Source organism: Peromyscus maniculatus, chromosome 21, assembly GCF_049852395.1.
Source record: "Peromyscus maniculatus bairdii isolate BWxNUB_F1_BW_parent chromosome 21, HU_Pman_BW_mat_3.1, whole genome shotgun sequence".
Taxonomy (NCBI): domain Eukaryota; kingdom Metazoa; phylum Chordata; class Mammalia; order Rodentia; family Cricetidae; genus Peromyscus; species Peromyscus maniculatus.
The window spans coordinates 51,967,813-51,993,705 of record NC_134872.1 but is presented as its reverse complement, the minus strand read 5'-3'; the positions used below and the strand labels follow the sequence as shown (position 1 = coordinate 51,993,705).

Genomic DNA, 25,893 nt, shown 5'->3' with positions numbered 1-25,893 from the left:
TAGGGAAACTCAAAAATGTTTATTCTTGAATTTTCACTCGCCTCTCTGGAGTATATGATATGTGCACTCTAATAACAGAAAAGTGAGTTGTCACACTGCAACAATAAATACTGGCACACAGGTTAAATGTGTTTCCTAAGCACTACGCAGTCTTCCACATGGCTGACGTCTAGCCAGGTCTGAGGGCCGGCTCCCTCTGGCACTCCTCTAGGCAGATACTTTTGCAGAGATCGGCAGCTCAAAGTCTAAACCTTCTGGTCCAAGGTCAAAGTGGTCCAGGTTCCATTCTTCAGGAAACGCTGTGCTAGGTCTCAGTGGTTGGTCTTGAGAGACTGGGACCAGAGAGATCACTCTTAGAGAAAGAGTGGGATCTAAGAGAACTCGGGTGTCCATAGAAATATAAAGCGCTGCCCCCTGTAAATCGCAGTCTCTGTGGAGTAAAGTATCTTCCTAAAGAGGTAGAAATAATAGGGGGCGTGTGTTGCGGATGCCCTTGTTCAGTAACAATGAGCCCTCTAGCTTTAAGGGCTTAAAATGGACTGACTCCACTCATCTCTCTGATTTTTTCATAAGTGAGCCAGAACACCATTGACCAAGGGGTCTGAAAGATTAACCAAAGAGGTTAGTGCACATTTCAAAGCAATTAGAAATATTCTACATATCACATTTACATCTTTGAGTGACAGAGTCATTTTCAATCCACTTGTAAAAAAAACAAAACAAAACAAAACAAAAGCCATACAAATATCTTGTTGTTTACCTTTTTAAATTGCCTTGAAACTTACAAAGCATTTTCATGTCATAGATTTCCCTAAAAACAACTTGCAATAAAAAAAAAAGAGAGAGATCTTATCCCCATTTTACAGATGAGAATGCTGAGCTCAGCTTAGTAGTCCACTGCCCACTGACATGGTGTGGGACTAAACCACCAAGTTCTTTCTACCAGCTGTTACTGGCTACAAGGCTGTGATGTGGGACGTCTTGACTTCTGTACTAAGCTGCTCTCCAATTAAACACTTAGGAAGTGAGGAAGACAAAGATCATCCTTTGAGGGTTGGGTCATGAAAATCTCAGTCTCAGATGTCTTGCAATCTGCACAAACAAGTTCACACTAAATAGAAAAAGGAGCTCCTGTCTCTGAATGGCTTAACCTTAATCTGAATGACCACATCCACAGGAACCAAGAGGGATGTGGACTGACATACCACACTAGCAAGTAGGGATTATCAGAGAACGGGTGCCTGGAGGGGATTCCTCCCTAATTTAGTTCTGATCAGTGACTGACTAGGGAGGATTTCCATTCTATAGGAGAGCTAACCAGTTGGAAACTAAACAGGATTTGCTACGTGTGTCTGTAAAGGAATGCATATGCCTGTGTTTGGATATACTAAACACGTCACCTAGGCAGACCGAGGATTTACTAAGTAGTGGTTAGCTGATCTACACAGACATAGCTGAAATCATAAGCACAAAGCTGTGACCGTGCCATATTCCTGTGTCATCAGGAATGAAGCAGTCAAGGAGGCAGCTGCAGGGAGACCAGGGAGGCGGAGGTGGGGGGTGGGGGAGGTGGGGGTGGGGGCTGGTGAAGTAGGACCCTGCAGCCATCTCTAATGGTGTGGCTGTTAGCTTTGCTCTTCATATGAATGCAACATTACAGGTTTGAAACCATGGGGCCAGGGGAAGCAACTTCATGCCTCCTCTGCCTGGGGGAAAGGACTATGGTGGGGTTCAGTGGGGGTATTGAGTGAGTTCAAGAGAGAGAGCATGTAGGCTGTGGGGAGCTGATCGGTGGGACTGACTGAGCCCCTGTACATCCATGCTGTCTTTCTGAGTTCCCCATCAGCACAGTTGTGACTGTTGTTAATAATCCACCTGCATATGGACCTGTGCTACTGCCTCAGGTTTGTCTTGAGCCCACTGAATTCTGTCTCTGCAGAGCAGGATACTCAAAAGCTCTCTTGGCTTGATAGTCTTAAATCTTAAATTTACAAATAAGCTCCTCCTCCCGATGTGATGCTTAGCAAGTACCTCCCAAAGCTAACCGGGGCTCACACAGGGCTTGGATTTACGAAGAACATGCTGGTCCGGAGGCATCGGTTACCTGTCTTATTTACCAAATGTATTGTATGGTGTGACCTAATCATAAGCTTCAGTGAAGTTAGCTGGGTATTTGAAGGTGCTTATGAGTCAGATGTCTGGGTTCAATTACACATAGCAACAATCACCAAGGCAATAACAAGCACACTAGTGATGCTTGCTGGGTAGCGAGCCTTTCCTTGGTATCAGCCCTCCTCTATACACCCCTACTTTTTAGTTTTTCCTGTGTGTACAGTGTGCGTGTTTGTGTGATGGTGTGTGTGTGTGTGTGTGTGTGTGTGTGTGTGTGTGTGTGTGTGTGTGTGTAGGTATGCATGTAGGAGGTGGCCAAAAATAACTATCAGGAAGCATCCTCAATTGCTCTTCTGTCTTACACAGTGAGGCAGGGTCTCTTGATCAAACCCAGAGCTCACTGATATGACTAGTCTGGCTAGACCACTTGTTCTGAGGATCCCCACCTCTGCCTTCAGGGACTGGAGTTACAGCCGGCCACCATACACAGATGACATTTACATGGGTTCTAGGGATCTGAACTTCAGGCCACACATATGTGGCAGACACTTAACCACCAAGCCTTCTCCCCAGCCCCCATCTCTCTATAGTCTTTTAAGATTTTTATCAACTAGCTAAAGGATTCTGAGGAACTCAGTACACTGAACCAATAAAGAAAGGGAGTCAGAGTCAAAAATAGGTTTGAGGGGCCAGGAGGTGGTGGCGCACGCCTTTAATCCCAGTACTTGGGAGGCAGAGCCAGGCGGATCTCTGTGAGTTCGAGGCCAGCCTGGTTTACAGAGTGAGATCCAGGACAGGCACCAAAACTACACAGAGAAAACTTGAGCAAATCTCTTCCACACGGAGACATGGTTTTCTCACCTGAAAATGTAAATGACAGTATCTGCCTTACTGTGTTCTTGTACAAATTTAGAAATGATTCTTGTGTGTGGAGCGCTTAGTGCATAGTAGGTACTTTAAGAAAATCACTGCATCACCTCTGCCTCCACACATGATGCTGATGCTCATGATACTCTCTCCCCTCTCATCTGATAAGCACCTACAAAAGCATCATAGCCCAGAAAAAATGACGACTCTTTGCAGCCTTCTGTGGCCCTCAGACAGCTACCGGCTACAGCCATGTTTTCTGTATTGTCCGTGTTCCCACACAGTATTGTTTATGCCACCAACAGATAAAAGCTCCTTAGAAAGATGTCCTCCAACATCACACTTTACCCACTAATCCGTCTCCTCAACCTCTGGACAGGGTGTGCGGGGGGGGGGGGGGGGGGGGGGGGGGGCGCGGGCGGCGCGGGGGGTGTTTGAAGGGTGCACCTGGCCCTGGCCCCTTCCTGTAGAGTGCTCTCTACTTCCTGGACACCATGAAGTGAGCAGCTTTGCCCTGCCACATGCTCCTACCAGGATGCTCTGCCTCAGCAGCCCACAAAGGCGATAGAGTCAGCTGACCAACCGAAACCTCTGATACCCTGAGACCAAATAGACTCTTTTCTTCTTTCAGGTTGTTATTTTGTTACAGCAATGAAAGGCTAACTGACATACTTATGCTAAGAGCTTTTGCTGTTTGTTTTCTTGTTAATAAGCAGTTACTATCCCATAGTGATAGACAGCACACATCCCCAGTTGCCATTTGTAAGTGGACAGTTCTTACACTCCCTGCATCTCCCTCTCCACAGTCCCCCCTAAGATTCCGATTTTGATCTAATTCTGATATTAAGGCTGTCTTCTGTATATCTATCTACTCAGATGTCTTATGGGCACTCCAAACTTATCTGCATCAGAGATTAAATGTATTGAGTCTACACTTTCCTTGCCCTGCAAATGATGCCCATCCGTCAAACCACTGTCAGCACCAGTTGCCCAGAGCCTGTTTTTCCTGTATCTTCTCTGGCTGTTCCGCTATCCTCATCCAATCAGTCTCCTGTACCCCAAATACCTATCAAAAGCTGCCCTCTTCCCCTCGCTGTCCGACTTCCGTCTGCACCACCGTTATGCTTCGATAAATACCGCAGGCCTTTATCTCAACTCAGGGAAGATAGAATAACGTAAAAGTGCAGAAGTGCCTGTCCTCAGCCCACCCCAGTGTGCATGGTTCACCTGGCCCGCCTCAGCTACCTTCGCCTCTCTGCCTCGCCCTTTGCCCTTTGCCCTCCTCCTTCAGGTCTCTGCCTCACCTTTTGCCCTTTGCCCTTTGCCCTCCTCCTTCAGGTCTCTGCATCTTGGCCAGCTGGGCTTCCTACCCTGCCTTCTGCTTTCGGCATGGCCCCATTCCTCTCCAGGAATTGTTTTCTTACCATTTGGCATGGTCAAGCCGTATTCATGCTTAAAATTTCAGCTCAAAGGTCTCTCCTAGGGCGGCCTTCTCCATTCCCTGGTGTGGGCTGAATCTACTTGCTCTGTATCTCCACAGCACTCGCAATTCCTCCTGTGAACTCACTGTTTAGAGCTCCTTACTCGAGGCTCAGCCCTTACTACAGAGCATGCACTCAGATGTGGGCAGAGATACTTATGTATTATTATGCTGAGTTTTGATTAAGTTTCTAACCCCACAGCTCATCCGCATTTTCAAATATTTATAAGTACTTACAAAAGTTCCTTGTTTTTAATTATACTTACTACATTACTAGCTCTGTCTAATGCTGTGTCTCGCTGCACTGGAGTAAATGACAGAAGCATTGGTATAACACCTTCTCCTAAAGCAGGGTCTCTGTGATAATAATACCTGTATAACTTGTCATCAAAATAACAAGTTCGGAAGCAGCAAAATTTTCCCGAAAGAGCTCCATTTTTAAGTCTACACATTCACCCCAACCCAGGGTATTTTAGTGAAGGGAAGTAGTAAAGGCTTTATATCACACACACACAGCAAATAAGTAAAAAGTAAATAGCATGTCTCTATCTACTTTCAAAACAGATTATCAACCTATTTATTAATAAATGTGACTGGTTCATTTAGCTTTTGTCTGTCAAGAAAAGGAACATGATTCTAAGGAGAGGTTAAAAAAAAAAACCCTAATACAATATTTTAAAAACAAAGGATGGATGGATGGGCCAGTTGTCGGGGTAGAGCCAAGCCACACACCAGAAGAGAAAATGGAAAATATCTGTAAAGTACAAGTCATTTAAATTCAAAGAAAACAAAAATTAAGGAAAATCAAAAGACCCCATCTTTACCATTCTGAGCCAGGATGGCAGAAAGCCTTTGTACAGGCTCAGGAAGCCTTCCCCTTGAACAGCCTGGATCAAGCAGTCAGTTGATGACTTATATAAAAGTCCCCTGCAAGGAGAGAGAGAGACTGTAGTCAGATTTCCTCCTGTGTAAACAGAGATGCAAACAAAGCCATCTCAGGAAGGTCGTCATGAACCAAACGCTTTCTGCTTATTTAGAACAAATAGGAGCAGCACTTCATTGACATAGGTTCTTCATTTGAGCGGAGGCATTTCCCTGCTGACTCTTTTTCCCATCACCCCCTTGGGCCTCTCTGAGTTCATTCCACCTGACCTCTTCCAAAGAGAACACACTATTTGATACTACATCACATTCTGTTACCTGAAAGGCATAGGCTCTGAACACAGCGGTCTGAAAATTCTCAGCAGAGTAAGCTTTCAAAAACGCTTGGAAGACAATAAAGTCACAGTAACTACTTTGTGTCTAAATAATATGACACCAAAGGCTTAGTATATTTGCATTAGAGAAAGAGGAGGTAATTTCATACGAACAACTGCCCCATTGAGCAGGAAAACACATGAACACATCTCTATCACACAGACCTACAAGAAAGCATCTTTGAAATACCAAGCCTGCCACAGACACTCCAGCGTGTGGGCACCAAGGGCTTTATCTACCTTCCTTGTTTGTCTCGGGGTTGGTTCATTATTCGGCTTTTAATGACATCAGCTGGTGTTCCCAGAATGGAAGCCACAAGTCCAGAGCACAAACTGTAGACACAAATAAAGGGAATTTAAAAAGAATCTTTAAACAGCTCCTGAATTATAAGAAAAGGCATTTAACATTGAAAAAGAATGCAGTGCTAAATATTCCTTGAGATTAAAATTAATGCTTAATTCTATAAGGAGACAGAAAATATTTAGAGCATAGCCAGCCAACAGGTATGTGCCTCCTGGTGACAGGTTTCCTTTCATGTAGGGAATGAGAGAGATAAGATTCTCCCTTTGAGAGAACTTGGGAAATGGAGGTGTTTGTCAGGAAAGTTTGATGCCCTGAGTCCTGATTTCAGTTCCCAGAGCCACAGTGGAGGCGAAAGCTGACTCCTGAAAGTTGTCCTCTGACCTCCACAAGCATGCTCTGGCATGCACACACCCGCAGGGCATATGGTCACAACCCATAACCCCCCACACACACACCCACACACCCACACACACTCACTATTACTACTAAATAACAAATGGTTAAGAAGACCCTGTTCTAGCCGGGCGTGGTGGCGCACGCCTTTAATCCCAGCACTTGGGAGGCAGAGGCAGGCGGATCTCTGTGAGTTCGAGGCCAGCCTGGGCTACCAAGTGAGCTCCAGGAAAGGCGCAAAGCTACACAGAGAAACCCTGTCTCGAAAAAAACCAAAAAAAAAAAAAAAAAAAGAAGACCCTGTTCTGGAGTGTCTATGCTCTGCTTAAGGACAAGCCAAGGAAAACTGGCCATCTTCAGATGCCGACCAGTGCTAGGAAAAAGCAAAATGGGTAAATGTGACAGATGCCAACCAGTTAAGCAAGTGACGGGCAGGCAGGGACAGGCTCTGGGGTGACCGAGTCACCTGTCAGTACAGATCTGGAGGAAGTGTTACAAGGACAGAGAGTAGTGGGTACAAAGGAATATTCTTGGTACACAGAGAGAGGGGGTAAGAGGGAGAGAGAGAGGGAGAGGGAGAGGGAGAGGGAGAGGGAGAGGGAGAGGGAGAGGGAGAAGAAGGGAGAAGGTGTAACTCCAATATCAACTTGAGAATATTAATATCACACCACATATCTAGGGGCATCTCAATAGCATATGGGGATTGGAGCTTTTTCAGCCTTTGGCAACAAAACCAGGAGCCAGAAGAAACAAATCACTGTGATGTGAAGGACAGCAGAAACCAAGAGTCACTCATTCCGATGGAGAAGTTGGAATTGTGCGTCAGAGAAGGGACGCCGAAGAGCCGCATCCCTCAACCCCTCGTGTCTAATTCTGCTTCCTCTGGGCCCCGTTCCTCAGTTCTTGTTGTTTTGCTTTGTTTGTTTTCTCACTCCTTTGAGGTCTGTAGTGACTCATTCTTCTCAATCTTTATTTACTGTTCATAGTTTTCACACGTGTCTAGTTCCCCTGTTGGTGAGCTCCTGGATAGGGCCACTGCAAGATCCAGGCTGGGACAATCAGCCCAGAAGGCCACACATACATGCTGAACTGAGCTGAAGAGACCATTTATCAGAAACTGCCACTGAGGCAGCTCCATCAAGTACAAATCCTTGCTGAGTTTAATCTGAAATATGCCATGATTTCATTTGTCTCTCCCACATTTTAATTGCAACAAAATTGAAGACTCTTTAAAAACCTAGCATTATCTTTCTCTCGGGGTGATAGCATGACATTCTCAACCAAAAGATCCCCAAAGTTAGAATTTATGCCAACAATTCAAGACAGGGCTATATATGTGTCTAGAGGGACAGCAGAGGGTTACGAGCTCTTACTGCCCTTACAGAGGACCAGTGTGTGGTTCCTAGTACCTGCACCTCTAGCTCAAGGTGGTACGACACACCCTTTGGGCTTCAGGAGCCCCCTGCCCTCACATGCACATGCCCACAAACAGACACAAATGCATACACATAACTAAAAACCAAATCCTAAACGAGGAAAGGAAATAGAGAAAACAAAATGACTCAACACAGCCACCTACCTGGATAAACCATGGGTGGCGATATTGTCCTCAAGTGGTGTGTTCAGTACCAGGTAGTGCTTCACTGTATCATAGGTGGTTAAGTCTGGCGAGGGAAAAGGGTTAAGTAGTCATTCATTCAGCAGTGAATGTCTTTTGTGTCAAGAGGATGCTGGGCTTGCGGCTGCACCATGTGCCGGAGTGAAAGACACTGTTCTTGTTTTTAAGCAAAGCTACAAACAGTAGGAGAGGAAGGAAAGGCCTGGGCACTCATCTCTAGCTATGTGACTCTGGAATTTTTGGTCTTTGGTCTGAGAAATTTCTGTCTGAACCCAAGTTAGGTTAAGTTAAGACCTTGACAGTCATAATCAACAGATCTGGACCACTGTTTTCCACTCAGCTTGTTACAGCTTCTTCGAATGACAATAGGAAGCTACTGAAGGATTTTTAAAAAGAGGAGTTACACCACAGTCCTGGAGTTTCTGGCGATAGCCCACACTGAAGTATAGGCAAACGAATGGTGATGTGGTGAGAACAGCCGGGCATGTTTGAGGTTGTGATGCAGTGTGGTTGCTCCTTTTCCAGAAGTCGGGGCAAGAGTCGCTAATATGAGCATCACTGCTCCCTGCTGGCAGCTGAAACAAGCAAAAAAAACCACCACATGTCCAGATGTCAGCAGGTTTAAAGGAAGCCCTCTGCAGACAAGCAAGAAAAGAAAAAGGGAACCCCACAAACAGACAATGCCATGAATTGTCTGGAAGGCCTCTTGCTAAAATGACACCTACCAGAGACCCAAAGAAAGCATGGACAAATGGCTGTTTAGACAGCTAAGAGAAATTGTCCCAATGAAAGGAAAGCCTCTGCCATGAGGCAGGAGCTGGCTTAGGATGTGGATGAGGATGCAGAAGGCTGGGGTAGCAGAGCATGCATGGGAGACAGAGAGCTCTAGGAGACAGTGCTGGCCCAGGCTACTGTGGAGAGGCTCAGAGGTCACACTGTAGGAAGGGGACTAGATATGAGACCATCACGCTAATCCTAGTAAGAGATGGTATTGCCTTGATAACGGTGCTGTGGAGCCCCGCTCGGCTTCTGCATAAATCCTGAAGGCAGAAATAGCCAGCAGATTAAATACAGAGAAAAAAAGAAAAGATGAAAGCAAGCTGCTAAATGTGAACAATTTAAAGGGAAGAGCTGTTATGTTTGGAGATAAAGATGTAAACAGACAACTTTTATGTATGTGTGTATGTATGTGTGTGTGTGTGTGTGTGTGTGTGTGTGTGTGTGTGTGTATGTGTGCATGTATTTTTTACAAGACAACAGTATTTGTCACCTTTGTAAAGCCAGTTCAGGGATGGTGGGGCAAAGTGGCTATGGGGTGCCTAAGGAGGGACCATCGAGGAAGCAACTGTAGTGGCCACAGAGGACTCAGTAAGTCATGGATGAAGCAAGAAGCTCCAGTGACAAAGAGAAGACAGGATCAACTGCTCTCAGTAGCTACCCCACACGAGGACAAGGAAAGAGACAAAGTTCCTACCCACACAACAGAGTGGTTTGTGGGGCATTTGGAGACAATGGAGGAGAAAGTGGTTTGAGAATGAAGTTTGGTTTAGGTACCTTCAAAGTGAGAGAGCCAAAGGAAGACCCCGAGAAAGCAACTGGAACTTGGTAGAGAGTTGAGGCAAAACTTTGAAGGAACAAATTGAGAAACTACAATCACAAGGATTCCTGGGGGCGGGGGGGAATTAGCTATCAATGAGACACAGTAGATGTACATGGAGTGCACAGAGAAAAGATTTACTCCCTTCCACATTTAAGTGATCTGTTACTGGAATTCTCAATTCCTGAGAGACACATCGTCCACCCTAGAAGATTCTTTCACTGATTAAGCCCTGAACATTTGATGAGTCCATGTGAAAGACTGGGGAAAAAGATTAGTAAAACCATGGCCATGGCCTTCAGGGGCTCACCATGTTGTGGAAGATACAGACACACAGTAGAAGAGAATGAGAGCTGTAGGGACATGGAAAAGGACATCTAATGTGATCAGGTATGGGGAGGGACTGTAAGAGGTTCAGGAACAATATCTGGGTAGAGGTGACAGTTTAGCTGGGTATTAAAGGGACATGTAGAAGAAAATGAAACACAAGAGGGTCAAGACTGAAAGCAGAGAGGTGAAGAACAGCTTCCTATGTGCAGGGCTGTGGTCTTAGCTCACGGCTTTCTGCTGTGTTCCTGCCAGCAGACACAAAGAACTGCTCAGGGAGCTGAAGGTATGTGGAAAGTTCTGTTCCTAAATCCCCACTTTGTTATCTAGTGAGAGGCCAGTGGAAGGTGATAAGGACACTCACTGATGGCATGCTGGATCAGTGATTAGAAAAATCTCTCTGGATAGACATGATGTACAACTTTGGGGATGGGGGACAAGGCCAGTTAGATGGCCATGGCAGGGGTCAAGCTGGGAGTTAGTTTGATGGTTTGTCATGTTGGAAGGTTACAATGGTGGTATGAATAGGTATAGCCCCCATGGACAGTGTGTTTGAATGTTTGGCCTATAGGGAGTGGCACTATTAGGAGATGTGGCCTTGTTGGAGTAGGTGTGGCCTTGTTGAGGGAAATGTGTCACTTTGGAGGTGGGCTTTGAGGTCTGATAAGCTCAACTGTTGTAGACTATTATTTTAAGATGTGTTACATTTGTTTATGCTGTGGAACATTTGTTTAATGATGCAAAGATGTGTTGCATTCTTTTATGTTGTATGTTTTTAACTCTGTGAAGCTGTGTTACTGTGACTGTCTAAAACACCTGATGGTCTAATAAAGAGCTGAATGGCCAACAGCAAGGCAGGAGAAAGGATAGGCGGGGCTGGCAGGCAGAGAGAATAGATAGAAGGAGAAATCTGGGAGGAAGAGATCAATGAAGACTCAGGGAAGGAGGAGGACATCAGGGGCCAGCTACATAGCCAGCCACAGAGTACAAGTGAAAGTAAGATATACAGAAGTAAAAAAAGGAAAAGGCCCAAAGTCAAAATGTAGACAGGATAATTTAAAGTTACAAAAAACTGGCAAGAAATAAGCCAAGCTAAGGCTGGGTATTTACAATTAAGAATAAACCTTTATAACTAAGAATAAACCTATTTGGGAGCTGGGTGGAAGGTGCCCCCAAAGAGCAAAAATAACCAACAACACTCAAGTCTGGCTGATGTGACACACTGTCTCCTTCTGCTGCCTGTGGATCAAGCTGGATAGAACTCTCAGCTCCTTCTCAAGCATCATGTCTGTATGTGTGCTGCCACATTTCCCATCATGTCAATAATGGACTAACTTCTGACACTGTAAACCAGCCCCAATGAAATGTTTTCCTTTATAAGAGTTGCTGTGGTCAAGGTGTTTCTTCACAGCAATAGAAACCCTAACTAAGATGGTTACCAGGGATACTGAAGGAGAGGGTATTGTGGTTGGGGGGTTGGCTTAAGATGATTTTGGAAGATGGAAGTAGTTGGTAACTTTGACAGCTACATCCCAAGGCCTGCTGTACATATACACATGAAATGATTGTCCCCAGAGATGAAAACCTAGGATGACAGGAACACATCTTTCATTTCTGCACCCCAAATTCTGTATTCTTAATAAGGCAGACAAGCTGCTTCTTTACTATACATTGCTGCTTCTAATCTTTCCCATACCTTAATTCTCAAGATTTCAAGTTCATTTTGGTGAACAAACATGGCTGGCATACCAGTAACCACGGTGTAGAAACATCCACTGTATATCGAAAGCATAGGCACTGTTGATTTCAGGCCTGTCTGCCTGGTGGTGGAATGGCCATTAGCCTCTTAATGTTATGAAATGCTATTTCCATGTACGTTTATATGTTCTAGATTTTGAAGTTATAAAATTAGGCATACACATTTAAAGTATCTTTTTAGGGAAGGCTATATCTAACTTCTCAATAAAGGTATCTGTCAACATATAGTTTTAAAATGCTTCCCCTCTTATATTTTATCTAATAGTATAAGTGTAGCTTCACTAGTAATATATTACCATTTTAATAGCATTTCCTAAATAAGAGTATCTGTTTATGTCTTAAAATTTTTTTTTTGGCCAGGTGGTGGTGGCACATGCTTTTAATCCCAACACTCAGGAGGCAGAGCCAGGTAGATATCTGTGAGTTCAAAGTCAGCCTGGTCTACAGAGCAAGATCCAGGACAGGCACCAAAACTACACAGAGAAACCCTGTCTTGAAAAAAAAATTTTTTTTTGATACAAGGTCTTTATTTTATGATTCAGGCTGGCCTTGAACTCACAACCCAGGAGGGCTCAACCTTCCAAAAAAAATGTCTTTTCCAGCTTTCTTGATATATAATTGACCAATCTACATTTTATAGTTAAGGTATTTAACAAAAAATTAGTAATTAAAAATGAGAAGTGAGGGGTAGAGATAAATTGTGGGGGGAATGCTCCCATTTCCAGGCTGTACACCATGCTATTCAGAACAATTCCAAAGGGATAGGGGCAGAGCTGCAGGGAGAGACCTGTGTGTCTGGGCAGAGTGACTGCCAGGCATACACATCAGTTTCATCTCAAAGGATAGTCTGGACTGCAGCAGGAGGCCTTAGATAGCTTTGTCTTTTCAGCTTATGGGAACATTTTTTCTGTGTTTGGTCCTTCCTGTACGTCACTGAATGAGGTAAAACTGCTCCAGGATAAACGTTCAGTTACCAACACTGACTCCTGTTATTGAAAAGTACAGCAATGCCTTCCACACCCCAGTGTTGGCGCTCAGAACTCGGTGATTATGGCTTAGAGATTCAGGAAGCTAGTTACCTCCCATGTTCACAAGCGCAGCTCTTTGAATATTGGGTACCCAGCCTGCCCACAGCCCGCGTATTCCTCCTTCAGCTAAGATTTTTGCAAATGCATGATGGACTCCACGAAATCTAAGGAAAATAACAAAGAAATGTTAGTCTATGCACTCACGTGTGTGGAAGGCAGATGTGTAATTTTCACCTTCTGCTGATTCCTTTGGAACACAGGCAAAGGAATGATGTGTGGTGAGCAATGCCTTGGGGAACTGGGAGAGAGGCTCCAGGAAAAAGGCAGAGGCTTTGCCTTCCACCTCAAGTGCATTCTGTCCCTGGATTGTTCTTGGACGTGATTCTGTGCCTCCTGTGTTAAACGTTTACATTCAGTTTATGAGACATGTTTACTCTGGTTGGATGTCAGAACACAGCTATAGAACCCAATCTGGTGAAAGGGTATGCTGAGTGCCGTCCTCAGGGCACCCTGATTCTGGATCTGGCCTTCTGCCTTGATTTCATGCTTTCCCAGTCATAATCTATAGTATGTGCCTGGCAATTGTGTTTAAATTGTCTGTCCTGAGAAAGTTCTGGGAAAGGGCTGCTCTGTCAACATTTAGTATGTGCTTCCTGACATTTACTTCCATGTTTTCCTGAACTCAAACAACCTTCCTTGGACCTTTGTTTTCTCTGTGACACTCATGTATAAAAGTACACTAATCTGAAGTAAGGTTGTCTGTAGCATTTGACTGTACTCTGCTCCGTTTTATAAGGTCTCCAAATCCCAGATCTCGCAGACAGATCCAGATCTGCATAGGTTGGTGAAAGTCAATAGATACAGTTAGGAATGAAATAATATTTATTCAGAGTAATTAGAAATTAAAGGATTATGAAACTCTGATTTCTAGATAAACTGAGTAACTTATTGTTGAAAGGCCAACCTTTAATTCAAACATTTCCCTTTTTAAAAATGATTTATCATTTATTTTATGTGTCTGCGTGCCTGTAAGTGCCACATGCTTGGATCCTACCTACGAAGGCTGGAAGTGAGCACTGGATTCTCCTGGAACTGGAGCTACAGGTGGTTGTGAGCCACCATGTGGGTGCTGGGTACCGAACCCGGGCCTGCTCCAGGAGCAGCCAGTGTTCTTAACTGCTGAACCATAGCCCAACATTTCCCTTTTGTCTCCATTCTTTTTCTTTTCCTTTCTAGTTTTGAGTCTTGTTATTTCAAACAGGCTGCCTCAAACTCGTAAATCTCCTGCCTCAACCTCCTGTGTACTTGGACTACAGGCATGCACCACTATGCCCAACACGATTTAAACATTTTTAGTGAGCAACATTAGAAACTCTGTCATCATTTTCTCTTCTTAGTCTAGTAAAATGATCAAAATACCACTGCTTGGAATTTTTATATTGCCAAATCCTACATTAATTACAGGAAAAAGCAATAGTCGTTAGCCTTCCCTTTACTGGTGATACAGAGGCTATGTGTGTGCGTGTGTGTGTGTGTGTGTGTGTGTGTGTGTGTGTGTGTGTGTGTGTTCATAATATATCAATCTATACATACACATATTCAAATAATGCTAAAAAGCCACTGACTCGGGTCCGGGGGTACAGCTCAGTGGTAGATCACTTCCCAGTCTGCCCAAGACCGCGGGCTTGACCCTTAGCATCATAAAACAAAACAAACAAAGAAACCCAAACTCTGCAAAGTTTGACTCTCTCACACTCTGTTATCATCTTGGGTTAGAAAAGATGGCTCAGGGCTTAAGAGCACTGGCTGCTCTTCCAGAGGACCTGGGTTCAATTCCTAGCATCCACTTGGCAGTTCACACAATCGTCTGTAACTCCAGAGACAGGAGATCCAGTACCCTCTTCTGGCTTCCTCCACATGTGGTACACAGACATACATGCAGGCAAAACACCCATACACATGACATAGTACTAATAAAAAAAATTAAAAAAACTTCTATCTCATAAGCAAGATGGGTTTTTTTTTTTAGGTCAAAAACTAGAAAAGATGATCTAAAAATTCTTAAAATTAAATAATGTCATCTTTGTGGAAATTCTATCCCATCCCTGTTTTTCTCTCACTTTTGTCCCCAGGTGAAAACCGCTGCTGAACTTGAGACAGTCTGCCCGCCGTCTGTACAGAAGAAACACCCAGGCTTGTGCAGTCCAAAAGGCTCTGGAGCGGAAGTCCCTGCTTCTCATTTGCTAGCTATGTGACTTTAATGTAGGTATTGCAGTCTCTGAACCTCACTCGGAGACAATGTGACACGCATCATCCTTCCTGTGATCCTGTGATTTGTCTACATGGGAACCCATGTTCCCAGGATTGATGTACATTTTTCTTTTCTTCCTCTTTCTTTTCTTTTCTTTTTTCTTTTCTTTTCTTTTCTTTCTTCCTTCCCTCCCTCCCTCCCTCCCTCCCTCCCTCCCTCCCTCCCTCCCTCCTTTCTTTCTTTCTTTCTTTCTTTCTTTCTTTCTTTCTTTCTTTCTTTCTTTCTCTCTCTTTCTCTTGCTTTCTTTTCATTTTTCTTTAACAATATATCAAGTACAGTCAACTAAAAATTCCCAACATTAGAGACAAAGGAAAGAAAGCCACCCACCCACCCAAGAACAGAGACAACTGGAGCCCAGATGCACATGTGTTCTCCTGGGTTCCTGTAACATGCTTTCAGAGATTAGAAGCTGTTAGAAAAGCAACAGGACAGGCCCTGGGACACTGTAACCCCCTTGCTAAGTCAGAGTAGGCTAGAGAGGACAGCGGAGCAGTGCTCAGTGGTGAACACTCCTCAAGGAAAACACCAGCCCTCCTCACTCAAGTCCAGCTCAGCTGCAGACAGTGTTCCCCAGAGCAGAGCCCCTCAGACTCAGCTCAGATCTCCGGCACTTTTCTCTTTCCTGGGAGGGGTCTTGCTGTCTGTCAGAGCCCCCCTTTCCCAGGAGAAACAGGCTACAAGAAATTAGCAATACTGACCTTTCTGCATTCTTTCCAAGAGGAAAATCAAGATTTTTTTTAGAGACAGTAGTGTTAATCAGGAATCCCCTTTAAAAATAAAGACACAGGGCGGGGGCGGTTTGGGAAGCAGAAGCAGGCAGAGGGAGGTGAGTTCAAGGCCAGCCTGGTCTACAGAGCCAGTTTCAGAGCAGCCAGGGCTACACAGAGAAAACCTGTCTTGCAAAACCAAAAAACACAAAAAGACAGAGACTGTGTGGTAAGTGATTTTTAGGATGCCAGCCCACAGTGACAGTGTTAGGGCTCATACCAGGGCACATGATCAAATTCTCATTCTCTTTTTCTCTCTCTCTCCCTCTCTCCTTTTGAAACACAATATCACCTATAGACCAGGCTAGCCTTGAGTTCACTGTGTCCTCCAGGTTGGCCTCCAACTCTCAGCAATTCTGCCTCAGCCTCCTATGTGCTGAGATTACAGACCCCAAAACGATAGTGGCTGGCTGTCTACATTCTTTACATCAACTTGGACCAGGGGACCAGTCTAATGGCCTTTTAGTCAGAGGAGGTGCAAAGAGTTATAAACACACAGCCCATCTGATACAGAGCGCGCGCGCGCATGCACACACACACACACAAATCACTGTGCACAAGGAAGACCTGGGCTAGCACGTCTCTTCACAGATGTAACTGGAAAGAACCGGTGCTAATCCCTTTAGTAGACGTTAGATAACAGAAGTGACCACACTGGATAAATGTGCAAGACACGGGTGACTGAAAAGCGGGAGGGGAAAGCAGCCATGCCTTGAGTGACTCACCTCAAGGGCTTCCCTTCCAGCCTCCGTTTCCCTTCCATCTGCATCTGGACCTTCACCAGGTCCGTGGGGTTGGCTAGAAACTGCCCAATGATACCAGCCATCATCCCTCCAATGACCGACTTCCTAATCGCAAAGGGAGACAGTTGGTTTGCTGTTTTAAGTCGCCACCCAGGGCACAGATTGAATGAGGGAACCACACTGAACTTGCACAGGCCCTGGGTGGAAGGTTAAAGATGCAGTACATAAAGAACAGACACACAGGAGAGAGCAGGGACAGCCTGACTGGCCGCTGGTGGGCAGGTCCAGGGCTCAAAAGGCGCTAAAGGGAAAATAACCTGAAATCCTTCCACCTAAGTCCAAAGGAGAGAAAAATGGACACTTCAACAGTACGGATGGGACGCTTGAACTGATCATTTCTCTGCCCCTGGCCTCTAACTGCAGGGTAAGAAAACAGCAGAGAGGCAGTCGGCTCGGAGGCAAAGGTGAGGACTGAGCCGGTTTTCCAAGCGACAGGCTAGACGGCATTCCTCTCTCTGAAGAAACTGTAGGCCAAAGCTCCCCTACGCTCAGCCAATAGTGAGCAGGGCTCAAGCACAACAATTACAGTGTTGCACCCCCAGATCACACATCAGAACCTCAATAGGCGGTGCATCTTATAAAGGTCTCTATTGTTTTACATTTTCCCAACACTGTGAAGGGAGTTCAAATTAATTTCCCTAGTTATCAGTGATGTTACTTGTTTTTTTACATAATGAACACTTATACTTCTTTTGGGAATCGGGTCTCTCAACGTCCTTTCCTTATTTTTCCTGGGTGCTATCTATGGGTTTGTTTTTGTTGATGTTGTTTTGTTTTGATGGTGCACATGTGAATTATTTATGGTGAACTATTTCAAAATATTTCTTTAATCTCTCTCTCTCTCTCTCTCTCTCTCTCTCTCTCTCTCTCTCTCTCTCTCTCTCTCTGTGTGTGTGTGTGTGTGTGTGTGTGTGTGTGGTGCCTGAGGAGGCTAGAAGAAGGCTTCAGATCCCTTGGAGTTGGAGTTACAGGTGGTTATAAACTGCCAAGTAGGGGTGTTGAGAATTGAACCCTGGTCCTCTCGAAGAGCAGGAAGTGTTCTTAACTGCTGAGCATCTCTCCAGCCCCTGTGAACTACTCTTTTCATTTCTGTTGTAAATAAAAAACATTTTTTTTTTTTTTCCGAGACAAGGTTTCTCTGTGTAACACTCCTGGCTGTCCTGGAACTTACTTTGTAGACAAGGCTGGCCTCGAACTTACAGAGATCCGCCTGCCTCTGCCTCCCATTGCCTGGCTATAAATTTTAGATTTCAAAGCAACCAGCACTTGTACATTATCTCATGCAAAGGCAGGCATTGCTTCTGCAGTGGAGAGGACTGCAGATGGAAGAGGAGAGACAGTTTATCCACGTTACTCATCAAGGGGGCAAAGACGGGATTCAAGCCCATCTCTGATTTCAAAGCCCAGAGCTTTCCAACAGCAAGAAGAACACAGACGGCTGTGCTGAAAGGTGGCCATAGGAATTCTGAGTGTGCAAAGATACTGTGGTTCTTAAAAAAACTTTTTGAGTTTGTGTTTGTGTGTATGTGTGTGAGAGAGAGACAGAGAGACAGAGAGACATAAAGAGAGATACAGAGAGACAGAGGGACAGAGAAACAGAGAGAGACAGTTAGAGAGACAGAGACAGACAGAGACAAAGAGAGAGACAGAGAGACCCAGAGAAAGAGACAGAGAGATGAAGAGACAGAGAGTAACAGAAGACAACTTGTGGGAGTCATTTCTCTCTTTCTAGTATTTAGGTCCCCAAGATTAACTCAGGTTATCAGGCTTGGCAGCAAGTGTCTTGGCCTACCAAGCCATCTCATTGGCTGCTGCTGTGGTTCTTAATAAGCAATGGCATGGTGGAAATGAGTCTTTGGCATTGACAAAATGGAAGAATGCAGTATTAAACTTGAGTCACGGAGACAACCTGGAAGTTGAGCTTCAACTCTGTCCGAGTTGATTTGGATCTCAGCGTGGAAGTGTAGTCAAGGCTACAGGGATGCCTGAACACACCAAGTACACAGAGCAAAGAGAGCAAAACTCAACACTTTTTATCAGGGATAACCCTGTATCCTCTCAGCATGGGCTCTTCCCATGAAACACGAATGACTGCGGTTTGGCGCTCAGTCATAGTTTGCAGCCCACGGAAGAGGGAAAGACAAAAGAGAGCCAAAGAGATGCTCAAAAGGTCAAAGAGCACAGTGTCCAGGAAGCCAAAGAAGCGAGGGACTCAAAAGAAGGACCAGAGGCACCTAGACACCCAGGACAAGGAGGATCTGGTTCAAAGTACATGAAATGCATTCATCGCTCTTACATCGCGGGAATGGAGAACACTAGTGTGTGGGTTCAAGTCCCACAACTGTTAATGCTCTTTTCTAAAAACAAAAGAAAGAAAAAAAAACATATAAAAATGAAAAAAAAAGAAAGGACAATAGAAAAAATTAAGTGACAACCTAAACTTCAGGGAATGAGAAGCTTTGAATATAAAGCCATTTGCTAAACACGCTTTGGCAGAGCTGACAAATGGTGTATCTTCATTACAGCGTCTTCCTTCTGTTATGAAAAGGGTCCAAACGACACAAAACAAGTTCCTGCAGGAAGCCCCGCTGTCCTTTATATGACTGTGGAATTTACTCCAGGTATTTCTTCTTTAAGAAATTTCCCATACTTCCTAAGGGGCGGGGGCTATGCTAGCCCACTGTCTGAAAACAAGAAAGAGCCATCCGGTGCAGAAAGTGGCAGACCTTACTGTTAGCCTGTACTCAGTAGAACTGATAGAAAAATGGGAATCATGGTTTACTTCCTGGACACAGGCTTTAAAAACTGGACCACACAAAAACTTCTACTAATACAAAAGCCAGACCCTGAAAAAAACAGAAATAAAACATGCATTAATCACAGGTTAGCCCTCCTCAAGAGAGAGATGTTAGTTTGTTTATTCTTGGGTGACATTTTCTGAGAGCATATTTTTTTCATTCAGAAAATTAATTGTGGGATTAATGGTATCTAAATAAAAGGCACATGGGCAAATGCATCAAGATGTAAAGGGTTTAAAGGACTTTATCAGATGTGCCTTGAATTTAACCAAAGCATTTCTGAAAGCGAGACTGGTGTCTTTTGATTATAATTCCAAAAGTACATGATAATGCAATGATTTAATGTGTTAGTTTAGATTTATTAAAACAGACTAGCTATAATCAAAGTCATGTGCTGGCTACTCTTGTATCAACTTGGCACATGCTAGAGTCATGAGAAGAGGGATTCTCAAATGAGAAAATGTCCCCCACCAGACTGGCTCATAGGCAAGTCTGTGGGGGCATTTTCTTGATTAATAGCTGGTGTTCTGGGAGGGCCCATCCCACTGTGGGCAGTGCCATCCCTGGGCAGTTGGTGCTGAGTCCTATAAGGAAGTGTGCTGAGCACACCATGGGGAGCAAGCCAGTAAGCAGCATTCCTCTATGGTCTCTGCTTCAGTTCCTGCCTCCATGGTCCCGCTTTGAGTTTCTGTTCTGACCACCCTCTGTTCCCTGGAATTATAAGTGAAATAAACCCTTTTCTCCTCAAGTTACTTCTGGTCATGGTGTTTTATCACAACAATAGAAAGCTAACTAATGAAAAAGGATGCCCCAGTAGACGATGCTCCAATGGGATTCTTTATTATTATTATTATTATTATTATTATTATTATTATTATTATTATTATTAGTTTTTGAGACAGGGTTGGATGTAACAGAGGTTGGCCTCGACCTCTCTATCTTCCTGCCTCTACCTCTCAAGGGTGGGAGTAATGGACATGTACCCTCATTCCAACCTTTGCATTCGCTAAGATTAAAATATTAGATAAATATGAATAATTCACATATGCATTTCTGTTGTTTCTATATACAATATGTACAGAAGTCTCACTTATTTGGATTTCTATTATTTATTAAGTCTGTTACTAAAAGCAATTTTAGTACAAATGTATAATTTTACGTAAATATAACCAAAAAGCATTAAAGTTTTTGGGGTCACAGCACATTGTTTTCAAAGCTAGACTTACCAGAGGGGATAATGCTTATCTTCACTTTTCCCAAACACAACCTCCCGGAGATGTTCATAGGTGACCATCCGACCTCCTGAATACACTGCATGAAACAGACGATGGAAACACAAATTCAGTCTTGTATCTAATGAAATGAGAGGAACTTGTGACCTGGCCTCTTTTAGTCTTCCAAAGGAGGAATTCTTGCTCCTTCTCTGACCTCTAGAGTAAAGCCTCCCTTCTCTACCTTGTTATCCCTCTTTGTCTTTTAGGATTTGGCTCACTCTGTTTTTCAGAAAGTGGCTCTTTGACCTTCCTCTCAGCATCCTCGGCCCACATGGCATGTTCGAACACAGCAACTATCAAGTTCATGAGTAATTAATTTCTTTTTCCCTCAGGACTTCTCCAGGTGGGTTCTCGGTGTTGGTTATTTATTTATTTATTTATTTATTTATTTATTTATTTATTTATTTATTTATTTATTTATTTATTTATTGGCAGACATTAATTCACCAAACTTGAGTCCATTTACTGACTGACACACAACTACATAGATGCTCAAGGTGTTAAGGGTTTCTGAGTTCTAGAACTTGAAGGAAGGCTAAGGAAGAAGGGCTATATCTGCCTTCTTCTTCTCATTTTGACCATCTTGAGCACCACCACAGAAAGGGGAGGAGAAACAAACTGGAAGGGAACCTCACAAAATAGCCTGTGTGTGGATTTTAACTCAAACACACACGTAGGGAGCTTGGTGTACAAAGGATATTCTCTTTGAATAAACACTTGTAACCGCACTGGAGGATTCATTAACAGTCTTCCCTTTCAGGTTTTAAGCACAGGAGAAAGATCTTAAGTGGAGAACAATGTAGTGGCTAGCACAATGAAAGAGGCAAAGCATAGAATAATGGGGTCCAAAAGAGAAATACTCTAAAAGGTGGTTAATGGCATCCTTAAAATCAGTACACCATGCCCATACAAGAGATTTTCTTGATAGTTTAGGAAGTTTGACTTGGTATTTAATAAAAAACAAATACAAATTACAAGATAGTATAAGTTTCTGTGTATAATTCTGACTCGCGTAAAAAATCCTATGCTAACCTAGTCATGTGAAGAACAGAATATTAACAGCAATGATTAAAACTAATGCTTTCTGGACCAAGGAAACAGCAGGAGGTGGAGGTGCAAAAGGCCACACTATGTCAACATCTCTTTGGAGCCAACTTCATGGTCTCCTGTCTACAAGCCGAAAGGTCGGTGACATCCGTTCCTGTGAATGGTGCCTTGGAAGCAGGGTTAGAAAGGTCTTCTCTGAGACATTTACCACTAATAACCCACAGAAGTAGCCTGGGAACAGAGGCAAAGGCAAGTTCACCTGTGCTCCGTCTACCCTAGTCCCACAACTAGATGTGGCGAGGCTCCTTGCTCTGTCAGATCAGCCTAGTTGGTCTCTGATGTACAGAGCAAAGATAAATATATTTCAATTTTCAAAGAACATAGAAGTTCATTCGGAACTTTGAATTTAAAAACCTATTTCAGTTTTTACTGTACTTAAGTTTTCTGAAGTAAGGGAAAATGATATAAATTATTCATGTTTCTCTGTCTTATACCATTAAAGAACTTACAAGGAAAAAATATTCAAACAGATAGCCAAGTAGAAACAAGTATAACTCCCTTTATATGAAGATTTTTTAAGTGATAACACTTGTTTAATTATCCTAAAGTGATTTATAGATATGGTGGTAGTTTATGGTTTTTTTTCCATGTTTATGTGTGTGTGTGGTGTGGTTGGTGTGTAGATATGCTCACATGTGTGGGTACACTCTCACGTGTGCACACACTGAGGTCTGGGCTGACATCAGATGTCTTCCTCTAGACCTTCCACTTTATTTACTGATCACCACTTCCAGCTAGCCTAGCTGGCCAGTCTGACCCAAGGATCTCCTGGACAGTTTACTTCCATATGCCATTCTCAAAACTCAGGGTACTAACTCCTTAACAACTGGAGATATTTTCTTCCACTGACTTATTGTATCAGTGGGAAAACAAAACAAAACAATATCCTCGCTGGATTTTGGATACAGCTGAAGAGAAAAGCAAAGAATACAGAACTCATAGCAAACTTACCAGTTAGAATCAAGATAAATACCTACGTGTCTGTAAATGGCGGGCGTCACTCCTTGCCACAACTTTAGAAAGCCTTCCTCCTGGACAATTCCTAGGGCCGTGCGCACCATGCCCCTATAAGGGGCAGATCCAGTTGCACCATCTCCCAACCTAGCAAGGGCAGCTTCTCCTTGCATCTGGAGTCGGGTTTTTGTGAGATCGAGGGGAAAGGTTGCTAATGAAATAAGAAAAAAAAACAAACAAACAAACGAAGGGGAGGAAAACCCAAAACATTCAGACAGACAAACAAAACCTCTCAAATCATAGGATTAATATTCTCCCACGGTTTGGAGATTCTGAAGTATGAGAATATAGTAGAAAAGAATCAGGCAGGGAATCTGTGAAAGTCACACTCCTCCTATCCCACTCCCACACATTCTGAATTAGTAGATGGATGATTTAGAAAGTAGAGTCTCATGCCTTCTCAAATCTAAGACTTGCTGTTCTAGAGCATCCCCAGATTTTTTTTTAAAAAGCAAAACCAAAATAATCTACAGAAGTAGAACAACCCTCTATCTCTTTTCAATAAAAATGCTCACTATCAAACCCGCTTTGATTTTCCCAACGAGAAACAGCTTATAGTGGCCATATTCTGTTGTGTCTCCTTGGGCCGCAGCCACGATCATTTGAGACCGGATACAAATTTAGAATACACTTGAAGCTGAATTCTACAATTTCCTGGGTGTTTCCCCTTGAGAACAGATCACAGAACTGATGTTTGAGAGGCAGAAGATGCAATGAAGTCAGAATGTCTTCACATACAGGGGTGGCAATGCTCAACACTCTTCAAACTGAGGTAAATATTTAGTTATATTTTTCTGAACTGATAAGTCTTACACATGGTCCATTCATGAGTTCTTTGTAAGTCTCAACTTTATTCATTGGAAATTTTGTTTACATGTTGAATTAGGAACAGTTTTTTTTTTTTATTTATCTGAAAGCATATTTTAGCTACCCAACCCACATCAGGAAGATCAGACTTATAACATCACATACAATGCCCTGAATAATTCTAAGGGGGGTATTGAGAAGAGCTCATAAATATTGCTGATGGTACTTATGATTTTCCAGTGACTACTACCTGGCCCAGAATCCATGAATACTTTTTCTAAGATGTGTGTGTGTGTGTGTGTGTGTGTGTGTGTGTGTGTGAGAGAGAGAGAGAGAGAGAGAGAGAGAGAGAGAGAGAGAAGGGGTGTTACATATTCCCAGTAGGTTTTGAGAAAGTTAGTATCTAGCCAATAATTTCCCTAAACAGATGTATCTTGCATATCCATACATTTAAAAGTGTTCTATCAACACATGAAGCTAAAAAAAAAATAGGGAGAGGTAGAATCCTCTAAGAGTTTTGATTTCATTTAGATTTTGTTTTTTTCATATGCAGGCTCTCATGCTGAACTGGGGTGTACTCCTCTTCATCACCTAACTTTGTTTCCCTAGCTTCTGATCTCTAGTCTTCAGATAATTCTCTCTGGCACATGTCACAGGACATGTACAAGCCAATGAGCTTCAAGGAAGAATTCAACTGTTAATGTAGCTAATCACTCAGCCACCCGATTTTAGATGTCTTTAAAAGCTGGTGAATTTTATTTCAGAAAGTGGATGATAAAAAATGCTCCACTAGCTTTGAGAGGAGAGAGACGAATAGACCGGCCAAAGAGCCAGAAGTAAAGAGTCTAAAGGCAAACAACAGATAGTGTGCTGGCTATACTAGGTATAAAAAGAAATAAACCTCCGCTAGAACAAGACTGGGTAACGTTTTCAAATGACTAATGCGCTAGAGACACCCCCCCTTTTTCTTTTTTTAATGGACAAGAAAATGCAAGGGTAATCTGGAATAGCTTCACAGAGACCACAGTTTGTACCCCTCCTTACCAACAAATTACCATCTGCTCATGCCAAGGTACCATAATCCACTCTAGGTGGTCCGTTCAATTGTTGTTGTTTCTTTTTGACTCACTTAGACATACATGAGTCTGTTTCCTAGGATGTTCTTGTGACACACAAAAATAGCCTCTCTGCAACAGGCAGTAGTTGTAAATGTCTTTCTCTGCATGTGCCCCCACTGGCCTGGAAGAAGGCCATGCAGGGGTCTTTGAAACTGTAGAGCCAGGACCCACTACTGTATTGACAGCAACAATGCCCCAATTAATAGCCACCCTGCCCAGCATTTACCATTTTTATAAAAATTACTTCTCAGGGTCCCTCCTGTCAGGTAAACAAGATATAGGCTTAAGAAGTGATGCGGGCATCTGACTTTAGGCAGTTCAGAAGGAATGGTTAATAATTGAAATCCCCAAGGTGGCACACCCCGCCCCCCAAACTCAAAGATTCGGAGGCTGCATAAACCATGAAAAAGACGATCTCAGGGAGGATGAAAAATATGTGAACAAATGGACTATGATTTCAAAAAGGTCATCCTCACGAAAGGGGAAATGTTTCCTAGAGAGGTATAAGGGCTCATGAAGAGCCCAAGAGTACTCACTCAGGCATAGGATAACATCCCTGGGGATGGGAAGACAAGGACCCTGGACACCTCCAATCCATGCTCCTCCTGAAGCTGGCCTACTGGGCACCTGACCACATCCTTGCGAGGGCGCAACCTCTGAAGATGCTCCAGCCTGGAGCAGGGCTGCCCGCCCATCCCTCCCCCAGAGCGATGAGGCCACTCGCTGGGGAGGCCGAGGCAGGGGCGGCTGGTACCTAGCTCGGCCACGGTTGCGGCGCAGCCGGACAGTAGGAACTTGCTCGTCCGGGGCCATCTCTGCGTGAGCGGCAGCAGCGTCGCCTCCTCCTCGGGGACAGACATTCAGCAGCAGATCAGGACCACTGGGCACCCCGAGTCGCCTGTGCACCTGCTACCCTGCCGGCGCCGCCCCTTTTCAGCCCAAGAGCAGTAGGGGAGGGACCATGTGCACCAATAAGGCACTGCAAAACCTCCACCCGCTTAGGAGCTGGACCGGTCCGGGGGCCTCAGGTACTGAAAAACAAAGCGGAACCCAAGAGGCTTCTGGGAAATGTAGTTCTTGGGGGGCTCCGCGCCCTCTCTGATTGGTTGGCATCTAGGCGCCCTCTGCAAATTGCCAGCTACTCCATAGCTACG

At 44.0% G+C, this 25,893-nt stretch overlaps 1 protein-coding gene across 4 annotated transcripts; it reads right to left on the bottom strand.

Moving 5' to 3' along the window:
- Slc25a27 (solute carrier family 25 member 27) lies at positions 1–25,778 on the bottom strand. 4 transcript variants are annotated; one of them, XM_076557820.1, is made up of 10 exons: positions 25,494–25,778; positions 24,751–24,824; positions 22,774–22,965; positions 20,646–20,730; positions 16,544–16,666; positions 12,792–12,904; positions 7,992–8,076; positions 5,956–6,048; positions 5,284–5,386; positions 314–601 (listed from the first exon to the last, which is right to left on the bottom strand). In XM_076557820.1, the coding sequence occupies exons 1-10, from the start codon at positions 25,550–25,552 to the stop codon at positions 530–532; spliced, it is 999 nt and encodes a 332-aa protein (XP_076413935.1). In that variant the 5' UTR covers positions 25,553–25,778; the 3' UTR covers positions 314–529. The 4 variants fall into 4 exon arrangements, with proteins under 4 accessions (XP_076413932.1, XP_076413934.1, XP_076413935.1 ...); XM_076557817.1 differs by lacking the exon at positions 24,751–24,824 and having other exon boundaries at positions 1–450; XM_076557819.1 differs by lacking the exon at positions 24,751–24,824 and having other exon boundaries at positions 1–323.
- Positions 25,779–25,893: the final 115 nt, after the last annotated feature.